Consider the following 19,537-nt stretch of genomic DNA (forward strand, 5'->3'; position numbering starts at 1 on the left):
TCTCAAGTAGAAGCTCCTTGTGCTGACAGCTCCCAAATAAAAAATAATATGATACGAAGGTAAGTTGGAAACCCACAAAATACACTGTGTGTTTTGGAAAATACACCGTTTCTCTTAGAGGAAGCACAGTTCACAGTTCACTGTCTGGAGACCTGAAGCAGCTGAAATGGTGGGTGTCAAGGGTACAGGTGGAATGAGCAACTAACTCCCTGTCAGCCTGCCGGCCTCACCGGCTCTCCCTAGCGTCTCACCGGGACAGAGCTGGTGCCAGGAGGCACAGATGGGAGACACTGCCTTTCATATGACCAGGCAATCATTCAACGAGAACCTTTGCTCACTGAGTACAGTTCTTGCTCTGTTCTCCCAGACGGAGCTCTCTCAGGTTGCTACACTGCAGTGAAAAACATATTCATTTATTTCACTTTTAGTATTAAAGTCGGGGGGGTGGACAAGGAGAGAGAGAGAGAGAGAAGCAAAGGCATTTAGCAAATTGAAAGGACCACCAAGCAGGAACCATCTCCTACCTTACTGAGCTCGAGATAGTTCCTGTCTCCTCTAGCAAAGGAAGCTACTGCCAATCTCTTACTGAGCACGGCTGATTTCTGTCCTCTGAACTTGAAGGGAGGATAAGAAGGCACCAGGGACCCCGTGGGTGACAGTTTCGACTGGAACAGATGGCGGATGATGACGTTGTCACTAGCTGGGGAGTAAACACACGGATATTTGCAGGGGGACATTCAGAGTCATCATTAGGTCAGATCACTAGGATGGTCAGTTCACAGTATCTATACACTTTCCTCATATTTGGGAGCTGCTCTCTGCCCTGACCCAGCTTTCTGGTCCTGTTCCCAACTCTGACACCATCTCCCCAGACAAGACTTTCAGCCCACCTGCATGTGAGCTGTGGGGCTCAGGCAAAAATTACTAAAGTCATGGGCCCCTGGGGACATAGCTAAAATAGACTTCCTGGCTTCTTCCCACATGAAGACCCCTAGTTTCATCTGCTCTATTTGTGCCTTTGAGTTCCTGTTTATTAAACAATGTGTCCTGTCTTATATCTTACTGCTTTTCAGACACCAAGTCGCAGATGCTACCATGACACCATCCTGACCTCCCTGGGCAGACGCCCTCACCCATGTGTCCTGGAGCCTCCCCTCCCCAGAGCCCTGCCCCACTAGGGACAGACAGACACAGGCTGGGGGTGTGGATCCACCTGCCAACACCCATGTCCAGTGGAGAAGCAATGACAGAAGCCAGAACTCCCACCTTCTGCTCCCCATAAAGAATTTGGGTCCAGACTCCCAGAGGGGTAAAGAACAGGGAAGCTTCCCATGGACAGGAGGGGACAGGGAGCTCTGGTGGTAGGAACTGTGTGGAATTGTCCCCCTGTGATCTTACAGTCTTGCTAATCATTATTATTATTACTTAATTTTCTTTATTGGGAATTAATGTTTTCCATTCAACAGTAAATACAATAGTTTATACATGCATAACATTTCTCAGTTTCCCGTATAGCATGAGCCCTGTGGCCGTGGACTGAAGCGACATGTTTCTGAGCCACATCTCTCTGTCTGGCAGAGACCAGCATCTCGAGCTGGTCAGAGCTGCCGTTCTCCAGCCCCGAAGGAGCAGCCGGGAGTCGGTGTCACTCCAACAGCACAGGGACAGAGTGTTGCAGCAGACGGGACCAACTCTAGCCGGGAACAAAGTTTCAAGAGACAGTGAGTCAGGGGCCCACAGGCTATAGACGGTCTACAGGGGGGTCTGGGAGCCAGTTGGTGGAGTGCAGGACTTGTGTCCCAGAGAGCCCTGATTCAGTCACTATCTCTATCTCATTAAAAAAAACTATTGGGGGGTCAGGCGGTGGCGCAGCAGGTTAAGCACAGGTGGCGCAAAGCGCAAGGACCGGCGTAAGGATCCCGGTTCTAGCCTCCGGCTCCCCACCTGCAGGGGAGTCGATTCACAGATGGTAAAGCAGGTCTGCAGGTATCTGTCTTTCTCTCCTCCTCTGTCTTCCCCTCCTCTCTCCATTTCTCTCTGTCCTGTCCAACAAGGGTGACATCAAGAACAATAATCAAACTACAGCAATAAAAACAACATGGGCAACAAAAGGGGATAAATAAATAATTTTTTTTTTTAAAAAAAGTCTCACTAAATGCTACCACATCGGCGAAATTAAAACATCCAACTTGGGGGCCGGGTGATGGCGTGCCTGGCTCAGTGCATATATGACCACACACAAAGACGCAGGTTCAAGCCCCGGGTCCCTGCCTGGAGGGGAAAAGCAGGTAAAGCAGGGCTGCCGATGTCTCCCTGTCTCTCTCTTCTTTACTCCCTCTCCCTCTCAATTTCTCTCTGTGTTCTATCAAGTAAAATAAACAAAGTTTTTTCTTTTTAAATTTGTTTTTAAGTGTTAAACTTTCCTATTGCTGCAGCAGGCTTAGCCGTCTGAATTTGGGCTTCTTTTGTCTGAGTCGGGCAAACTTCATTTTAATCTCAGACACAATGAAGGCAAATGCTACATTTCTTTCCTTTTCTCTTTTCTTTATCTTTCTGCTTCTTTTCGTTTCCCTCCCTCCCTCCCTCCCTCCCTCCCTCCCTCCCTCCCTCCCTCTTCCTTCCTTTTCTTCTTTTTAGACAGAGACAGAGAAGGCAGGGAAAGAGCAGAAACGCCAACACCAGAACTTCCTTCAATGTGCTAGAGGCCAGGCTCAAACCTGCCCCCCACATGGAGGAGCTCACGCAGGAAGCTGGTGAGGACTGAGCAAGAGACAGGGAGTGGCGCCCAGCGCAGCTCCTGGAAAGAGGAGGCGGTGGGTGTTTTCAGCTGGCACTGGTTCCTTAGCTGTCTGCAGGAGAAGGGACACTCAGATTCACACCTTCACTGCTGGGGGCTGGAGACGTCCGTCCGTCTGTCCGGCTTCAGTGCTCAGTGCCGGGATGGCTGAGCAGCTGAGGCCCCTGGACCCAGACTGGCCCACCTGCTGCTTTTGCGAATAAAGTTTTATTGGCGCAGGGCCACCAGCAAGGACACCTCCACGGGGAGCTTTCTTGTTGGGAGAGCAGAGGTGAGCTAGCGCTCCGGACACTGCCGAGCCCAAAGCGTCTGTGCCTGGTCCTTCACAGGAAATGTCTGCCAGGGCCTCTCGACAGGTGTGAGAGCACACTGCCCACCCTGTCCTCTTGCCGTATGTACTTGTATCAATATCCAGATAGCTCCCGCACAGAATTTAGAATTAAACAAGATTCACTTGCTTTCTCCTACAAAGTATCCTCCTGCACAAAATATCAAGTAAGCAAGAAATGGAGAGAGGAGGGGAAGACAGAGAGGGGAGAGAAAGACAGACACCTGCAGACCTGCTTCACCGCCTGTGTGAAGCGACTCCCCTGCAGGTGGGGAGCCGGGGGCTCGAACCAGGGTCCTTACAACTGGTCCTTGCGCTTGGCGCCACCTGTGCTTAACCCACTGCACTACCGCCCACTCCCAGAACTGCTCTTAAGATGGTGACAATCAAACTGAGAAATGTTACACATGTAGAAACTATTGTATTTTATTTTACTGTTGACTGTAAACCATTAATTCCCCAGTAAAGAAATAAAAAAATAATAATAATGACCAGAGGCGCTGGGGAATCACAGCGAGTATGTAGCATTACAGATAAACCGATCAAAGCACCAAGGATCCCCGAGCCTGAGGACCGCCGAGGTGCAGAGACCCAGAAGCTATACCCATGGGCTACGTGCTTCCTCAGCACCAGTTCTGGGAAAGCAAAAGGCCATAAATGCAAAATGCAGCCTCAGGTGTGACCCAGAAGCATCTTAAGTAATGAACCTCCCCCCGCCCCCCAACGCCGGGGTCTGAAAAACCCAGGCCGTCAAATCCATCTTCATTACACGTCACTGAAGAGCCTTTTCATATTCATACCACCAGGGCAGTAAAGGTGTTTTATATTTCTATCTGCTAAAAGCTCAGTTAAATTATGGCTTCTGCTCGAGTCCAAATGAAATTGTAGCCAGCCTGCAGTAAGACAAGGGCCCTTCCTGACTCATGTGGATGCAGAAGATATTTCAATTATCCTGTAGCTGCTGCCATGTTTTAGAGAACAATCGAGAGAGAGAGAGAGAGAGAGAGAGAGAGAAAAGAGAGAAAGAGAGGGAGAGACAGAGAGAGAGGGAGAGAGAGGGCGAGAGAGAGGGAGAGAGAGAGAGAAAGAGAGAGAGGGAGAGAAAAGAGAGAAAGAGAGAGAGAGGAAGGGAGAGAGAGAGGGAGAGAGAGAGGGAAAGAGAGAGGGAGAGGGAGAGAGAGGGAGAGAGAGAGAGGGAGAGAGGGAGAGAGAGAGAGGGAAAGAGAGAGGGAGAGAAAAGAGAGAGAGAGGGAGAGAGGGGAAGAGAGAGAGGAAGGGAGTGAGAGAGAGAGAGGGAAAGAGAAGGAGAGAGGGGGTGAAGAATGTGGCATTTTAACCATGGGGGTGGGGTGGGGGAGCGACTCACTTTTCATCAGAAACAGAAGGCTCTGGGAAAGGGCGTCTCTATTCTTCTCAGCGGTTCCAGTGATTTCATAAGTCACCTGCAATGAAAGGCAGAAGGAAGCGGCGTGATTACGAATGAGTCAACATGACCTTGAGAATAATCGCCTTGTAAGAGCTCACTGGACTCTGCCTGGGGTCGGGAATTATTCAGAGGAGAAGCAGTGGCTCTGTTCACAGGGAGACCCCTCCTCTGACACCCTGGCCGAGGGAGGGGCCCCTCTCCTGTCTGACTGGTGAGTCCCTCCTCTGATCCACAGAGTGAGGAAAAGTGCTGGTCACCGGCATATTTCTGTCTTCCGCTTTCTTGATTTTATTTTATTATTTTATTTATGAAAAGGAAACACTGAAAAAACCATAGGATAAGAGGGGTACAACTCCACACAGTTCCCACCACCAGAACTCCGTATCCCATCCCCTCCCCTGACAGCTTTCCTGTTCTTTCTCCCTCTGGGGCTCGTTCTACCTCGGCCCTCCCACCAGCTCCGAAGACTCACTGAGCACGGCAGAAGAAACTCTACACCACCTTGGAAATAAGTGAGATTCTGGGCCACAGGTAGTGGCGTACCTGGCTAACCGCTCACATCATAGTGTCTAAGGACCTGGGTTCAAGCCCCTGGTCCCCCACCGGCAGGGGGAAAGCTTCACGAGTGGGGAAACAGGGCTGCAGGTGTCTCTCTGTCTGTCTCCCTCTCCCTCTCCCTCCCCCTCTCAATTTCTGTCCCTAGCCAATAATAAATAAATAAATGATTATAAAAAAGAAAGAAGTGAGATTTTTGTTTTGGAATTCCAGTGGTCTCTATTCATAAAAGGTCTCTGGGATCATTTATTTTTTAATCTTTAATTTTTATTTTTTTTTCCCTCCTCCAGGGTTATTGCTGGGCTTGGTGCCTGCACCATGAATCGACCGCTCCTGGAGGCCATTTTTTTCCCCCTTTTGTTGCCCTTGTTGTAGCTTCATTGTGGTTATTATTATTGCCCTTGTTGATGCAATTCGTTGTTGGATAGAACAGAGAGAAATGGAGAGAGGAGGGGAAGACAGAGAAGGGGAGAGAAAGACAGACACCTGCAGACCTGCTTCACCACCTGTGAAGCGACTCCCCTGCAGGTGGGGAGCCGGGGGCTCGAACAGGGATCCTTATGCCGGTCCCTGCGCTTTGCGCCACCTGCGCTTAACCCACTGCGCCACTGCCCGACCCCCTCTGGGATCATTTATAATTCACCTGTCGTGAATGGATCAACTTGGGACTATCTCAAGAACCATGTCTTTCTGTTAAGGCAGTGGAAGAGGTAATTAGCCAGAGGTCCCTGGAAGCCCCAGAAGGCACAAGGGCTTGAGGAAGGCCGCCCCTACCTCAGGGCAGATCTCGTAAATGCTCTCCAAGGCAGCCACTGAATGCAGCAGGACCCAGTCTCCTAGACCCAGGCTCCTTGGAACCCTGGACTAACCTTCCCGAGACACAGCTGTGCAGGAACAGACGCCAGTAACCCCGACAGCCAGACCCCAGGCTGTGCGTTGAAGGCCCTCCCCCAGCTTGTCTCCTCTGTCTGAGGACAGATTTCAGGGTGGCCCCTTCACACAGAGAAACTGTTCTCCTCACGCCCCTGGGATGTCTCTTGACTCTTTGCTGAGGCTAAATGTTTCTGCCATAGCATTTTCTCTCTCTCTCTGCCTTACTTTCCTTCCTTCCTTCCTTCCTTCCTTTCTTTCTTTCTTTCTTTCTTTCTTTCTTTCTTTCTTTCTTTTCCCTCCAGGGTTATTACTGGGGCTCACTGCCAGCACTATGAATCCACTGCTCCTGGCACCCATTTTTTTTTCTATTTTATTGGACAGGACAGAGAGAAATTGAGAGAGGAGGGTGAGATAGATAGAGAGAGAAAGAAAGACACCCACAGACCTGTTTTACCGGCTTCAACCCGGGTCCTTGTGCTTAGTATTATGTGCACGTAACCAGGTACACCATTGTTCGATCCCCTCTGTAACATTTTCTCTCTCTTTTTTAAATGTATTATGTTCATTTATTGGATAGAGAAAGCCAGAAATCCAGAGGGAAGGGGGAGGGAGAGAGGGAGAGAGAGAGACACCTGCAGCCCTGCTTCACCACTCGTAAAGCTATCCCCCTGCAGGTGGGGACTGGGGACTTGAACCCAGGTTCTTGCACATTGTAACATGTGCGCTCAACCAGGTGCACCACCACCTGCCCCCCCGCCGAGGTTTTCTGGGACACTTCACCACCCTTTGTCTGGGAAATGCACCATTCTCTGGCTGAACAGATCCAGGCCGGTGGTGCGGCACACCTGGTCCACTGACAGCTCTCAGAGTCACCTATGTCCACTTGGTCGATTCCAAATTATATTCCTCCATGAGGATAATTTCTGGAACCATCCGTTCCACCCCGGTTCCATGGCTGCCAGTTCTTAGCAACATCGCCCTGCCAGATAGTCGTCGGGATGCGGCATCATCTAAGTTCATTTCCCACGTCTACGCTCGACCGGACCTGCCAATATACGTGGATATCTTCGCCCACCCTGTCCAACGCTTGACGTCTCGTCACCCAATCTGGTCCCCTACGCCTACACTGAACTTCTCTGTTCCAGACTCTTGGAAACAGAGCTGGCAGTCAGCTGAGGTAAAGAACAAACACCTCATCACAGACCCCTGCGAGCGTCAACCCGGCTTTGACCTAGCACGTTATGATCGGGCCCTCCTCAATCGCTATCGAACAGGCCATGGCCGGTGCGCCGCTATGTTCCATCGCTGGGGAGCCAGAGACGACCCGAACTGCCCCTGCGGCTCCAGACAGACTATGACCCACATAGTCAACGACTGCCACCTCTCCAGATTCAAAGGAGGTCTCGAAACTTTACATCAGGCTCAACCTGACGCTGTTGACTGGCTACGGAAGAAGGGCAAACGCTAGAAGAAGAAGAGTCACCTACGACCTTGAAAACCCTGACACCCCCCAATGCAGTTCCTTTTCTTTCTTTTTTTTAATTGTTGTAGTTATTATTGATGTCGTTTTTGTTGAATAGGACAGAGAGAAATGGAGAGAGGAGGGGAAGACAGAGAGGGGGAGAGAAAGACAGACACCTGCAGACCTGCTTCACCGCCTGTGAAGCGACTCCCCTGCAGGTGGGGAGGCGGGGGCTCGAACCGGGATCCTTACGCTGGTCCTTGCGCTTTGCACCACCTGCGCTTAACCCGCTGCGCTACTGCCCGACTCCCACAATTCCTCTGTTTCAACAGCTGACTCTTGCTGAAGTTCCCTGGACTGGTGTCCACCACGTCCCAGGACAAGGATGCCTCCAGGTGCCACAGTTTGCCCCGTGCCCTCCAAGGACAGGGACTGGCTGCAGGAGAAATTTCTCCCAAGAGATGCATCATCTCACTGCACCACGCGGAGCCCAGGACGTCTCAGAGCAACGAAAGGCCAGGCAGAGAGCCCCAGCCAGCTGCTGGGGGCCCTGAGCTGAGAGGCGCTCCAGGGCGCAGGGACCGTCAGACAGTCAGTCACTGGGCAGCTGGTGAGAAGATGGCAGGAGGGACACAGGACACCCTGAGCTGGACACTGTCAGGTGCGAACCCCCATCCCAAGCTCCCAGGAGTGTTTGCTGGTAAAATGATGCATCATATCAAAAAGGAGGGATGTGTTTGTAAGGAAAATACACATCAGAGGTCAATGTTAAGACACAAGTAACAGGTGGTTGGTTACACATCACACAGATAGAGATCAGAATATATTTCTAAGGGGAAAAAACCTTAGGGGAAGGGTGCTTAGAACTGCCATGTTGGGGGCTGGGTGGTAGCAAGGCAGGTTAAGCACATGTGGTACGAAGCTCAAGGACCGGCATAAGGATCCCGGGTCAAATCCCCAGCTCCCCACCTGCAGGGGAGTCACTTCACAGGCAGTGAAGCAGGTCTGTAGGTATCTATCTCTCTCTCTCCCCCTCTCTGTCTCCCCATCTCTCTCCATTTCTCTCTGTCCTATCCAACAACAATGGCAGCAATGACAACAACAACAACAACAACAACAAAAATGGTGAAAAATGGCCTCTGGGAGCAGTGAATTCATCATGCAGGCACCAAGCTCCAGCCCCACCAAGCCCCTGGAGGCAAAAAACAAACAAACAAAAACCTGCCATAGTTCTAATGTCATTACATCAGATTAAGGGAGCTTGAAACTCACTGTCCCCGCGCCATTACACCAGGTCCAGTCTCCGACGCCATCAGACGCTGGGTCTGTCCGTGTGTCCCTGGCACAGTGTCCAGACCCTCAGGGCAGCAGCCAGACGGCAGAGTGCCGGGTGACGGCAGGTGGCGACACCACCAGCGCTCGCCTGCGGGCCGATCGCATCTGCGCCGTCTCCAGCCTCTGCCCCAGAGCAGGACTCATGGAGTCGGGACACAGCCGGGAAGACAGGCCCCTGGTGCCCTCAGTCCAAGGACCCTGCCTGGCGGGCAAGCGACCCCCCTTTGCACACGGAGATGCAGAGGTGACGGCCGGCCGGTAGGGCCCCAGTGATGAGGACCAGGAAGTCGGGGAAAAGAAACATCTTTTTAAATTTTATATATTTTTTTAATAATATATAGATAGATATATTATAGAGACAGGCAGAAATTGAAAGGGGAGAGGAAGAGAGACAGAGAGACCCCTGCAGCCCTGCTTCACCACTTGTGAAGCTTTCCCCCTGTAGCTGGGGACCAAGGACTTGAACCCGGGTCCCTGTGCACTGTAACGTGTGCTCAGTCAGGTGCGCCACTGCCAGGCCCCAGAAACGTCTTTAACTGTGACCACTCCCACTCCTTCCGGAATCTCAACTGCAGCACACACAGAGAGAGAGGTGATCATTGTGGGGGACAGGACGGAGATTCTCTGAGAAAGAGCCTCCGGGGAGGAGCAAAGGAACTCACAGAGTCCTGCACGGCAAGGGAGTCAGGGTCCACGGTCAGGACGAGGCTGCCCTGAGCCATTCTTTCGGTTCCTCGCAGGGGCCTGCAGAGCGCAGGACGCCCCGGACAGCCCACACAGCCCCAGAGGGAACGGTCCCCAACAAGATATCTCAGCGAACGGCACGGGTATGGACTTTTTTTTTTTTTGCCTCCAAGGTTATTGCCGGGGCTCAGTGCCCGCACTACGAATCCACTGCTCCTGAAGGCCATTTTTTCCCTTTTGTTGCCTTTGTTATTTATCATGGTTGTTGTTAATATTATTGATGTCATTGTTGTTGGACAGGACAGAGAGAAATGGAGAGAGGAGGGGAAGACAGAGGGGAGAGAAAGACAGACACCTGCAGACCTGCTTCACCGCCTGTGAAGCGACTCCCCTGCAGGTGGGGAGCCGGGGGCTCGAACCGGGATCCTTATGCCGGTTCTGGTCCATGTGCTTTGCACTATGTGCGCTTAGCCCGCTGTGCCTGGCCCCTGGCTATGGACTTTATATCACGCAGGGCAGTGGCTCAGCAGCCAGGCTGGTGGCCGGTCCCCAGAGGAGCCAGCCAGGGTCTGCGGTGCAGAAGGGTGAGGGACAGGGCAGGGAGGGACGCCCGGGCCCCCTGTGCAGAAACAGCTCTCTGGTGAAATGCCACCTGGCCCCAAGCACCCATCATCCTGACGCTGGGCGACAGCTCGCTGGAGGTCTGCCTCCTCCACATCCTGTTTGGTCTGGGACCCCAGTACCCAGTCGGGTCGGGGAACAGATGCCAAAGCCTTCCCAGCCGCTCTGGGCCTGTGCAGACTCATTGATGCCCCCAGACCTTCTGTCTGAACAGATAAGAAGTGCCCTACGGTAGTGTCCGTGTTGTGACTGAAAACGCACGGGTGCCCCTGTTTTTACAACTTCTATATTTAGAACCACAAAGACAACTCAAGCCTAGAGTCAGAATTCAATCCGTTTACAAATTTGAAACGTTAAATGCTTAGATGAAAGAAGTTTCTACCGAGACTGAAATACAGGCAATTAGAGAACTTGAGATAGTCCATCTGTCTGTCCCCTGACATACTGTGGTTCACGGTGATTCCTAAGAATCTAGGCTGAGACTCACCATTTGCACCACCAAAAGGACTGTGCCCCCCCCCCCCCAGTCCCCATAAAGTGAAGCTGGAAGCACCCTCCTCCCAGAGTCCTTTGCTTCATTCAGTGCAAACCCAGTCACCAGGGTTATTGTTAGGGCTTGGTGCTTGCAAGATGAATCCCCTGTTCACAGCCATCATTCTTTGTCCTCTTTATGTTGACAGGTCAGAGAGAAACTGAGAGGGGAGGGGAGACAGAGAGGGAGAGAGACAGAGAGACACCTGCAGCCCTGCATCACCACTTGTGAAGCTTCCCCCTGCAGGTGGGGACCAGGGGACTTGAACCCAGATCCCTGGGCAAGGTGCAGTGGGCTCATGGGGGTGTAGCACCACCCAGCCCAAGGCAGTCCCTCTGCACGGCACCACATCACAAAGTTCTCAGTACCTGTTAGAAACCTTGCAGCCTCTCTTAGATGTCCACATCCACCCCACGGTTTTCCTGTCCCCACCAGAGGACCATATTTCATAGAGTAAGTCACTCTGCCCTGCCCCTCGAGGAAGACGGGTCCTGACATGAGTGCAGACCAGAAGGTTCCAGCTGTGCCCATGGACTGTGAGCTCAGACTGACAGGGACTTGGAGGGCACACAGGCTCCTGTGCTGAATAGGAACAGACGTGGGCCCTGGGTCAGATGGATGGGTTGTTGCTTACAGTTAATGGTCTTTATATACTTTCCTCATATGTGGGAGCTGCTCTCTGCCCTGACCCAGCTTCCTAGTCCTGTTCTCAACTCTGACACCATCTTCCCAGACAAGTCTTTCAGCCCACCTGCATGTTAGCTGTCAGGCTCAGACAAAAATCACTAAATCACGGGCCCCTTGGAACATACCTGAAATAGACTTCCTGGCTTCTTCCCATAGGAAGACCCATAATTTCATCTGCTCTATTTGTACCTTTGGGTTCCTGTTTATTAAAACATATTGTCCTGCTTTATATCTTACTATCTTTCAGCCACCAAGTTGCAGATGCTACTATTATGCCATCCTGACTCACATGGGCAGACGCCCTCACCCATGTGTCCTGGAGCCTCCCCTCCCCAGAGCCCTGCCCCACTAGGGACAGACAGACACAGGCTGGGGGTGTGGGTCCATCTGCCAACACCCATGTCCAGCGGAGAAGCAATGGCAGAAGCCAGAACTCCCACTTCCTGCTCCCCATAAAGAATTTGGGTCCAGGCTCCCAGAGGGATAAAGAACAGGGACGCTTCCCATGGAGGGGATGGGACAGGGAGCTCTGGTGGTGGGAACTGTGTGGAATTGTGCCCCTGTTATCCTACAATCTTGTTCATCATTAAATCACTAATAAAAATTGTATGAAAGAAAACAGGATAATACGTATCATGAAGATATCCTCTCTCCTGCAGTTGTCTCCCGAGCATGTCCTAAAGAAACCATGTGGCACCCAGGTCGCTCCCTCAAGAACCCTGTTACTCAAGTAACATCTCCTCACCCCCTTCCCACCCTCTGCGTCTACACAGAGTGGAAACCATCACTGCGTGCGGGGTGGACGACGCACAAAGGTGAACAAGGAAAAGGACCTGAAGACTTGCCCTTGATTTGGACTCTGGCTCATCTCCACACTGCTGTTTGACGCCATGCCCCCACCCCCATCAAAGCCATTTTTCCTATTCAGTAAATGACCTGAGAATGTCACCTTGTCCCATCTTCAGCCCACTGAGGCTGCCCTGCAGAGCTTTTCACACCGCTCCTGCCAAGTCTGGTGCCGATTACTGCATGGGATCAGGTGCACGGTGAACTGAAGTGCCTGAACACAGAGAGACAGGCACACACATAAAACACACACACACAGAGGCACACACACGTGCACAGACACACATAGAGACAGGCACACACATGCATAGACACAGACATGCACAGAGACACACATGGAGACAGGCACACATACATACAACACACACACACGCACAGACACACACACAAAGGCACACACACACATGCACAGACACACATGGAAATAGGCACACACACAGACATGCTCAGACACACACACAGACACACGCACAGACACATGCACAGACACACACACATGCATAGACACACACACATGCACAGACACACACACAAAGGCACACACACAGAAGCACACACATGCACACACACAAACACATGCAGAGACACACAGAGGCATACACACATGCACACACAGAGACACATGCAGACACACACACATATGCACACACAGACACATGAAAAGACACACACAGACACTCGCACAAAACACACACACACATAGACACACACACAGACACATGCACAGACACACACAAAGGCACGCACACACACACACGCACAGAGACACACGCACAGAGTCACACGCACAGAGACACATGCACAGACACACACAGACACATGCACAGGCACACACATACAAAGGCACACACACATGCACACACACAAACACGTGCAGGCACACACACAGAGGCACACACACATGCACACACAGAGACACATGCAGACACACACACATGCACACACACAGACACATGCACAGACACACACACACACAAAGGCACGCACACACACACACACGTACAGACACACACAAAGACACATGCACAGACACACACACACAAAGGCACACACACACATGCACACAGACACACACAAATACAGACACACACACAGAGGCACTCACACAGACACATGCGCGCACACGCACACACACACACACACACACACACACACACACACACACACACACACACACACACACAGGCACAATGGACTCCCTGACTGTCTCTGTTCCTGTTGTGACCTGGTTTTGAGAGACCCCCTTCCTGACCCCAGTAGCAAACTCCCTGCCATGCAGGGAGGGCAAAGGAAGTCTAGACTTCTGCTGTCTAAAGACAGCAGACTACTGCCGAAGAGCCAGTAAAATGCCTCCTCTCACGGCGACACTGAACATGGATTCTGAGAAGGGAACAGAAATGAAGGTCTGGTGGCACTGGGACCAGACCCAGCACAGCTTCTCAATGGTCTCTGTGCCCCCGTGGGCTTTCACATCAGATGCGGCTTTGCAAAGCTCTCAGAAAGGGCCCCCTGGCTGGGCCTGCCTATTCAGAGGAAGAAGCTGAAGGTTTCCCGTTAAAAACGAGAGGCAGCCGGCACCCAGGTGGGAGCTCCCCGCCCCGCGGCTGAGCCAGGCGAGGATGGTCTCAGCTCACACAAGTGCAGGCATTTAAGGAATCAGTCTGCTGCCTCTCTAAGTGCAGCATTTAGAAACAAAGCTTTTCTTCTGCATCAAATTAATGATGCTGGAAGTGGGTGAGGACAGTCGTGTGTGGGGGTGGGGTGGGGTGGGGAGGGAGATACACTTTGTCCACGCGCCGAATCCCGCTCTGCGAGGACCCTCTGCGAGGCTGCGCCCGACAGGCTGTGAAGCTGACAGGTCCACACACGCCAGACCCACCCTTCCCCAGACGGCCCAGTGGGTGTATCACACCTCGCATGGTGATGCAAATGGCCGACGGTATGTCCCCTCACACTGGCGCTCAGGGGATGTGGGCACGTGCTCCAAATGACGTTTTTCCACGTCTTCCTGATCCCAAATCTAAAATCCAAGCACAGCCTCAAGAAGCCCTTCAGATTTTAGGGGGGGGAGGGACAGAAGGGCAGCATCTTGACCTAGGAAGTCACGGCAGCAGCACTGTCACAAGATGAAGTTGTGGTTTAGGGGTTTGCAGTGGGCAGAGCTCACACGCACACACAGACGGAGACAGACACAGAGAGAGAGATTCACACACACACAGAGATTCACACACACACACACACACACACACACACACACACACACACACACTCACACACTCACACACACACACCTGAGTGTCTTTTCACTATTTTAAAGATAAAATACGATCTAATTCCAGACATGTTTTTTCTTCTTCTTCTTCTTATTGCGGCAGGGGATGATGGCCGGAGTTCACTGTCTTACAGGAGTAACTCACCACTCCCAAAGGCCATCTTCTCCCTTTCTTTTCTCCTTTTGGTAAAGACAGAACTTGAGAGGGATGGGAAAGGGACAGAGGGACAGAGAAATGGAGACCCCCGCAGCCCTGCTTCACCACCCGCAAAGCTTTCCCCCTGCAGGTGGGGACCGGGGCTTGAACCTGGGTCCTTGCTCACTGTAACGTGTGCGCTCAACCAGGTGCGCCACCGCCACCCCCATCCACTCCTGACAACAGTCGCTTTATATGCAGATATCTGCACTCCACAGCCGAGTGAAACTTCCAGCAGTCAGCTTCCAGCCTCTGCTGAACACAGGGACCAGCATCCACACCCCCCAGTTCCACCCTCATGTCTGAATGAAGTTGGGCAGGGTAACGTGGTCACAACTGGCAGTTCTTATATGTTTGCAGTTTTTAAAAAATTAATTTATTGCATAGAGACAGAGAAAACTCCAGAAGGAAGGGGAGGTAGAGAGGGAGAGAGAGAGAGAGAGAGAGAGGGAGAGAGGGAGGGAGAGGAAGAGGGAGAGGTAGAGAGAGAAGGAGAGGGAGAGAGAGGGAGAGAGAGGGAGAGAGAGGGAGAGGGAGAGAGAGGGAGAGGGAGAGGGAGAGAGAGAAGGAGAGGGAGAGAGAGGGAGAGAGAGAGAGGGAGAGAGAGGGAGGGAGAGGGAGGGAGAGGGAGGGAGAGGGAGAGGGAGAGAGAGGGAGGGAGAGGGAGGGAGAGAGAGGGAGAGGGAGAGGGAGAGGGAGAGAGAGGGAGGGAGAGGGAGGGAGAGAGAGGGAGAGGGAGAGGGAGAGGGAGAGGGAGAGAGAGGGAGAGGGAGAGGGAGAGGGAGAGAGAGAAGGAGAGGGAGAGAGAGGGAGAGGGAGAGGGAGAGAGAGGGAGAGGGAGAGGTAGAGAGAGAAGGAGAGGGAGAGAGAGGGAGAGGGAGAGAGAGGGAGAGGGAGGAGAGAGAGGGAGAGGGAGAGGGAGAGAGAGGGAGAGGGAGAGAGAGAAGGAGAGGGAGAGAGAGGGAGAGGGAGAGAGAGGGAGAGGGAGGGAGAGAGAGGGAGAGAGAGGGAGAGGGAGAGAGACAGGAGGAGGGAGAGAGATGGAGGGAGAGGGAGAAGAAGAAGGAGAGAGAGAGGGAGAGGGAGAGAGAGGGAGGGAGAGGGAGAGAGAGAAGAAGGAGGAGAGAGAGGGAGGGAGGAGAGGAAGAGTAAAAGGGAGAGGGAGAGGAAGAGGGAGAGAGAGAGGGAGGGAGAGAGGGAGAAGGAGAGGGAAAGAGAGAGAGAGAGGGAGAGGAAGAGAGAAAAAGAGAGAGGGAGGGAGAGGGACAGAGAGGGAGGGAGAGAGAGAGAGGGAGAGAGAGAGGGAAGGAGAGGGAGAGACGGAGAGCGACCTGCAGCCCTGCTTCACCACTTGTGAAGCTTTCCCGCTGCAGGTGGGGTCCAGGGGCTTGAACCCGGGTCCTTAAGGCATTGCACCATAGGCACTCAGCCCCAGTCCTTGCATCTGAGTGCTCTGAATACGTCCTTCCACTCTCTGCTTCCCACTGGAGTTTGCGAGAGATCTGATGAGGAACTGACAGTGAAGTGTCTTTACGCACTCGTTCCCTCCACATGCTTGGCAGAGATCACCGGCGTGTTTATTTTGTTGTATTTTCTAGCTGTAAGGGGGGGAGTGTTCAGACATGGCTACACACCAGAAACCTTTTCTCGGGTGGGTGGGGGGGGGTTTAGATTCCCTGAGTTTCTAACACATAAACTTGCCATCTGCAAAGGTGGATTTATATCTTCCTTTCCAAGGTGTCTGCTTTCAATTTTATTTCTTGCCTTAAATCCCTGGCTAGAAGCCCATCCCTATGTTGAATAAGACGTAAGAGCCAGCGGCCCTGTCTTTTTTATGGTCTTATAAATAAAACATACAGCTTTTAACTATTAAATCTAATGTCAACTATTAGAACGTTGGAGATTTATATATAATAGAGGATGTCTCTTCCTAATTTCTACATGGTTTTATCATGAATGGCTGTTGGATCTAGTTAATTTCTTTTCATTGTTGACAAGATAATGTAAGCTTTTCCTTCCTGTGCTGGTTAACATGATAGGTTAGCTTGGTTGCTTTTCAAATACTGAAAGAGTTTTGTATCTTGAAGAAAAAACTTATTTGTAGTGATAAGTCTTCAGAAGTATTGTTGAATTGTATTTGATAATAACTTAAAAGCACTGTTGAATCTTACCTATTTGGAATATCAACCTTTAACATACACATACATTAAGTAATATGTAGTCCATTTTTACTAGATATTAACATGTATGTGTGTGCAGGTATGGAGTTCCATGTGTGGATATGTATACTCTTTTTTCCCTTAATTTGTATTAGTGATTTCATACTGATTGACAAAGATTGGAAAGGCCAAACCGTACCAGACCTGTGCTCATTAAGGTTGCCGGCTAATACTTCATGCCTCCCTCTTCCCACGGACTTTAAGATCTTTCTCTAATGGAGAGTGGAAACGACACCTCGCCCCTACGAGTAATGAAAAATTCAAACGTGTTGGAGAAAGATCTTCCGCTGCAATTGGAATAACGTTGCTCAAGCATTTCTAAAAGGGCCTCTGAGCCTCTGCCCTAGCCAGCCTGGGAAACGCAAGGACGGCCACTCGGTGGCTCTGGGGGCTCCGTTTAAGCACCCCCTCTAACAAGCCAGGTCAGGCCGCCATGCGGGAGAGGGACTCAGACACAGCACGCCCAGCCTGGGCCCTCTTTGCAGATCAGTGATGCCCGGGGCCTGGAGGCCACCAGCGGGGTGGACACCACCTCCAGCACCATTTTTTAAGACAGTGGATATCAAGATTCTACAAATCAGCTCTAGAACAAGATTGAAGAGATCATAAGGTCACTGATAGAGAGGAAAATAAAAAAAAGCATTTCAACTCTTGGGCAAAACGGGCAAGAAATAGCTATAGATACAGATACAGATAGAGATACAGATACAGATAGAGATACAGATACAGGTAGAGATACAGATAGAGATACAGATACAGATAGAGATACAGATACAGATAGAGATACAGATACAGATAGAGATACAGATAGAGATACAGATACAGATAGAGATACAGATACAGATAGAGATAAAGATACAGAGATACAGATAGAGATACAGATACAGATAGAGATACAGATACAGATACAGATACAGATACAGATAGAGATACAGATACAGATACAGATACAGATACAGATAGAGATACAGATACTGATACAGATGCAAAGTGTAGTTACAGTCAGAGATTCAGCTCATATGTGTGACCTTGGGAGAAACACTCCAGCTTCTCTGGTGGTGGGCACAAAGTGGAGTTACACCTCACACTCTTTTAATTTTTCAAATCTATATTAAATCATATAGACTTGTAATAAAATGACACTATAATAAAAAGTACAAAAATCACTAAGATATGCATTTTTTGGCCACCAGGATTGTCACTGGGGCTCAGTGCTGGCATCATTCCTCCAGCATCTCCCAGAAGTCAGCTTGCCTTCCTGCCTTCCTTCTATCCCCTGTTCCTTTCCCTTCCTCTTCCTTCCTTCCTTTCTTCCTCTCTTTCTTTCTCTCCCTCTCTTCCTTCCTCTCTCCTTTTCCCTCCTTCCCTGTCTATCTCTATTATTCCCTTCCTTTCTTTCTCCCTCCCTCCCTTCCTTCCTTTCTACCTCCCTCCTTCCTTCCCTCCCTTTCTATCTCTTTTCTTCCCCCTCCTCTCTCTTTCTTTCTTCCTTTCTCCTTTCCTTCCTCACTCCCTCCTTTCCTTCCTCCGCCCTCCGTTCCTCCCTCCCTTCCTTCCTCCTTTATAGAGGGTGAGAGAAAGAGAGGGAGGAAGTGAGGGAGAGACAGAAAGGGGAGACTCCTGCAGACCGGCCACATGAAGAAGGGCGGAGTGTCCGGGACTCCTCTGCTCACAGGAAAGGTCTCTAAACCGTCCCCAAGGTTCCTGGGACACTGGACCGGCCACCCCTCCACCCGCCCTTTGCACTCACCCTGCCCGCGTAGTGCATGACGGTGAAGGCAGCGCCCTGCTCCCTGAAGGCCACGTTCCCGTTGCCATCCTTGGCCGGGGAGTAGACAGCGTTGCTGTTGGAGGCATCCAGGAGGCCCTGCAGCTTCCGGGGGAGGCCGGGCTCCGCGGCCCAGAGCGCGTGGCTTTCCTCGTCCAGCAAGGACAGGAACCCAGCAGGCTCCTGGAGGGGAGAGAGGCAGGGGCTGTGGCCTTCCTCTGCATCCCTGCTTGCTGCTTCTGGACTCACATTTTCACCAGCTCCCATTCGAGCTGAGCAAACACACCAGCCTCTATGCCTGATACACTGATTATATATCAGTATATATGTATCTGTATAGGTATATAAACATACAGAGAGATTGACAGAGATAGAAGGGGCCGGGTGGTGGCACACCTGGTTGAGCGCACATGTTACGTGAGCAAGGGCCTGGGTTCAATCCCCTACCTGCAGGAGGAAAGCTTTGTGAGTGGTGAAGCAGGGCTGCAGGCGTCTCTCTCTCTCTCTCTCTCTCTCTCTTTCTCTTTCCTTGATTTCTGGCTGTCTCTATTCAATAAATAAAGATAATATTTTTTAAACTGATGATAAGAGAGAGGGAGAGAGGACGCTAAAATGGGAGCCGGGTGGCAGCACATCTGGTTGAGTGCACACATTACAATGTGCAAGGACCCAGGTTCAAGCCCCTGGTCCCGAACGCGGGGGGGGGGGGAGGGGAGGGGAGGGGAGGGGAAGCTTCACGAGTGGTGAAGCAGGGCTGCGGGTGTCTCTCCTCCTTCCCTCTCGATTTCTGTCTGTTTCTGTCCAATTAATTAATTAATTAATTAATAATTAAAAACAAAGAGAGAGAGAGATCCAGCCCACAGCACTGAAGCTTCCTTCAATGTGGTGGAAGAAGCCAGGCTCAAACCTGGGTCCCACACATGGCACAGCAGCGTA

General features: G+C 51.4%; 1 protein-coding gene across 1 annotated transcript in view; it reads right to left on the reverse strand.

Annotated features, from left to right (window-relative positions):
* Positions 1–524: 524 nt before the first annotated feature.
* The window catches only part of LOC132536321 (unconventional myosin-XVI-like), a gene marked incomplete at both ends in the record, with an annotated part of 33,431 nt that continues 14,418 nt past the window's right edge, over positions 525–19,537 (reverse strand). Inside the window, 3 exons of the mRNA XM_060183955.1 lie at positions 525–700; positions 4,492–4,567; positions 18,584–18,784. Coding sequence (XP_060039938.1) covers positions 525–700; positions 4,492–4,567; positions 18,584–18,784 — 453 coding nt within the window. The remainder of the gene's footprint in view (positions 701–4,491; positions 4,568–18,583; positions 18,785–19,537) is intronic.

The sequence above is a fragment of the Erinaceus europaeus genome, unplaced genomic scaffold (genome assembly GCF_950295315.1).
Source record: "Erinaceus europaeus unplaced genomic scaffold, mEriEur2.1 scaffold_887, whole genome shotgun sequence".
NCBI classification, from domain to species: domain Eukaryota; kingdom Metazoa; phylum Chordata; class Mammalia; order Eulipotyphla; family Erinaceidae; genus Erinaceus; species Erinaceus europaeus.